This window comes from Arachis ipaensis, chromosome B10 (genome assembly GCF_000816755.2).
Source record: "Arachis ipaensis cultivar K30076 chromosome B10, Araip1.1, whole genome shotgun sequence".
Lineage (NCBI taxonomy): Eukaryota > Viridiplantae > Streptophyta > Magnoliopsida > Fabales > Fabaceae > Arachis > Arachis ipaensis.
In genome coordinates, this window is record NC_029794.2 from 14,987,667 (window position 1) to 14,989,722 (window position 2,056).

General features: G+C 33.3%; 1 protein-coding gene across 1 annotated transcript in view; it reads left to right on the forward strand.

Moving 5' to 3' along the window:
- Positions 7–2,056, forward strand: part of LOC107622736 (C2 domain-containing protein At1g53590) — a 6,355-nt gene continuing 4,305 nt past the window's right edge. Inside the window, exons 1-3 of the mRNA XM_016324746.2 lie at positions 7–641; positions 934–1,008; positions 1,731–1,874. Of these exons, the coding sequence (XP_016180232.1) occupies positions 516–641; positions 934–1,008; positions 1,731–1,874 (345 nt within the window). The 5' untranslated portion in view covers positions 7–515. The remainder of the gene's footprint in view (positions 642–933; positions 1,009–1,730; positions 1,875–2,056) is intronic.

The following is a 2,056-nucleotide window of genomic DNA, read 5'->3' on the forward strand; positions in this document are numbered from 1 at the left end:
TCCCATTTCATTTTCTCTTTCTCTTTTAATCAGCTACTGAACCTTGCCGGTGTTTGCTTCGTCAATACGTCACCGTTTCACTAACCCCAAATTATCCGAATCCCTGGGCCCTCAATTGGGACACACACACTCTCAAAGTTTTAACTTTTAATCTTTCGCACTGTGCACATGATTTTGATATTTGATATTTGACATATTTTATAATAAAAATGATGTATTATATATCCATTTCCAATTCCGTTTCCCCCTCCTTTCTTGAATATCCTGGAGTATTTACTTCTTTCATTGGAGCCTTTCATCAAACAGTTTCAATACGTGCCTTTATATTTCAATATTTGTAGCCTTCTGGCGAGTGGAGTTGGTGAAAAGATTTGGTTTTTTCCCATTGTCGGAGATTCGTGGATCTTGTAGTTGGTGAATGGATTTGGATTAATGGGATTGTGCAAACTTTTTATCTTTGTTGCGAAGGGTGGTGGATTCAAGTGAAGATTCTCTCTCTCTCTCTCTCTCTCGGAATGGATATAACGGAAGTTACGATCTTGCATCATGTGGGGATCGTTCTGATGGTGATGTGGTTGCTATCTGCAGTCAACTATTTCCATCCATTTGCTTACTTTGTTGCTTTGATCTATCTTTACCTGGTGAGTGAGGGACCGTGGTTATCAATTTTGAAAACTTTTGGAGATTCTGAAAATTCTTTCTCTTTTGTTAGTTTTGTTTTTTTGTTTTTTTTTTGGGTATTTAATTTGTTGGGTTGGTGATGCGGGATACAAATAAAAATGGGTACTTATTCTGAGTGATTGGAACTGAATTTGTACTCTGGATTTTTTGTCTTTTTTTGTTGTATTTGTTTAAAGACGGAAAGAAAAAGATGGAGGAATATAATATTTTGCTGACTTTGATATATTTCTTTTTTCTTTTGGCTTTGAAAAGGTTCATGAGCTTTATGTTACAAGGCTGCGGAAGAAGGTGCAGTTTGAAGAGAGGAAACAAGCTAATCAAAGAAGGGTAATTCTCATGGTGTTAGTGTTATTAATTTGATTTTATGAATTTATGAAGTTTATGTGGGAAAAACAGTAAGCTTCAGTTTAAGTAAATGAACAAAGGGGAAAGAAGAAATAGAAAATTTGGGAATAAATGCTGTTCTAAAAGTTAAAGAACCACCCCTTCTAGAAGAATGACAGAATCTGAACATTATTTGCATGGTTATTCTTTTAAGGGTTTATGAAGTATGAGATGAGACAATAGTAAGTTACAAGTAAATGATGTACTCCAAATATAGTACAAGAAAATGCATAAAGGGCAATGGAGGGAAGAAACTATGTAATATATTCTCTCCCAAAAGTCAAGTTGAAATGGAATATGGTACTGATAAAAAAAGAGCTAGAACTTTCATCTAGACTATTCCTCTTGCTGCTGTTAAATGGATTATTAGTAACCTTCTGCAAGATGTTTTACCTTGATGAAGACTGAGCATTTCATTTGATGTCAAAAACAAAATTTTGTATAGCTTCATTATTAAAGGTACACTAGCAAATGGATTATTATTATATGGTTAAAAATGCAACACTCCTTGTCTCCTTGGTAGTAGTTTTTCCTTTTGCTAATTGATTTTTGGTAGTCAATTCCTTTAGTTTTTTTAAATTTTATCAATGTAATTATAATTTCAAATTATTATCTGATATATCGTACTGAAATATATTGCATATAATGCCTTTTGTGTCCATCAGGTGCTTTCAGATTCTGAAACTGTCCGGTGGTTGAACCATGCTGTTGAAAACATATGGCCTATATGTATGGAAAATATTGCCTCTCAGAATATCTTGCTTCCCATCATACCATGGTTCTTAGAGAAGTACAAACCTTGGACTGCAGTATGACTCATCCTGTTCATTTATTTATCTTTGATAGTGCTTGATCAAGCAATTTGAATCTTGACTTCTGTCTGAAAACTGAAATTTATGCTTTAGTCTTAATTTATAAATCTTTAATTTTTTTTTTTCTATCACACTGTGACTTATGCATGTAATTTTTTTCTTTTTTGTATTTCTTTCTT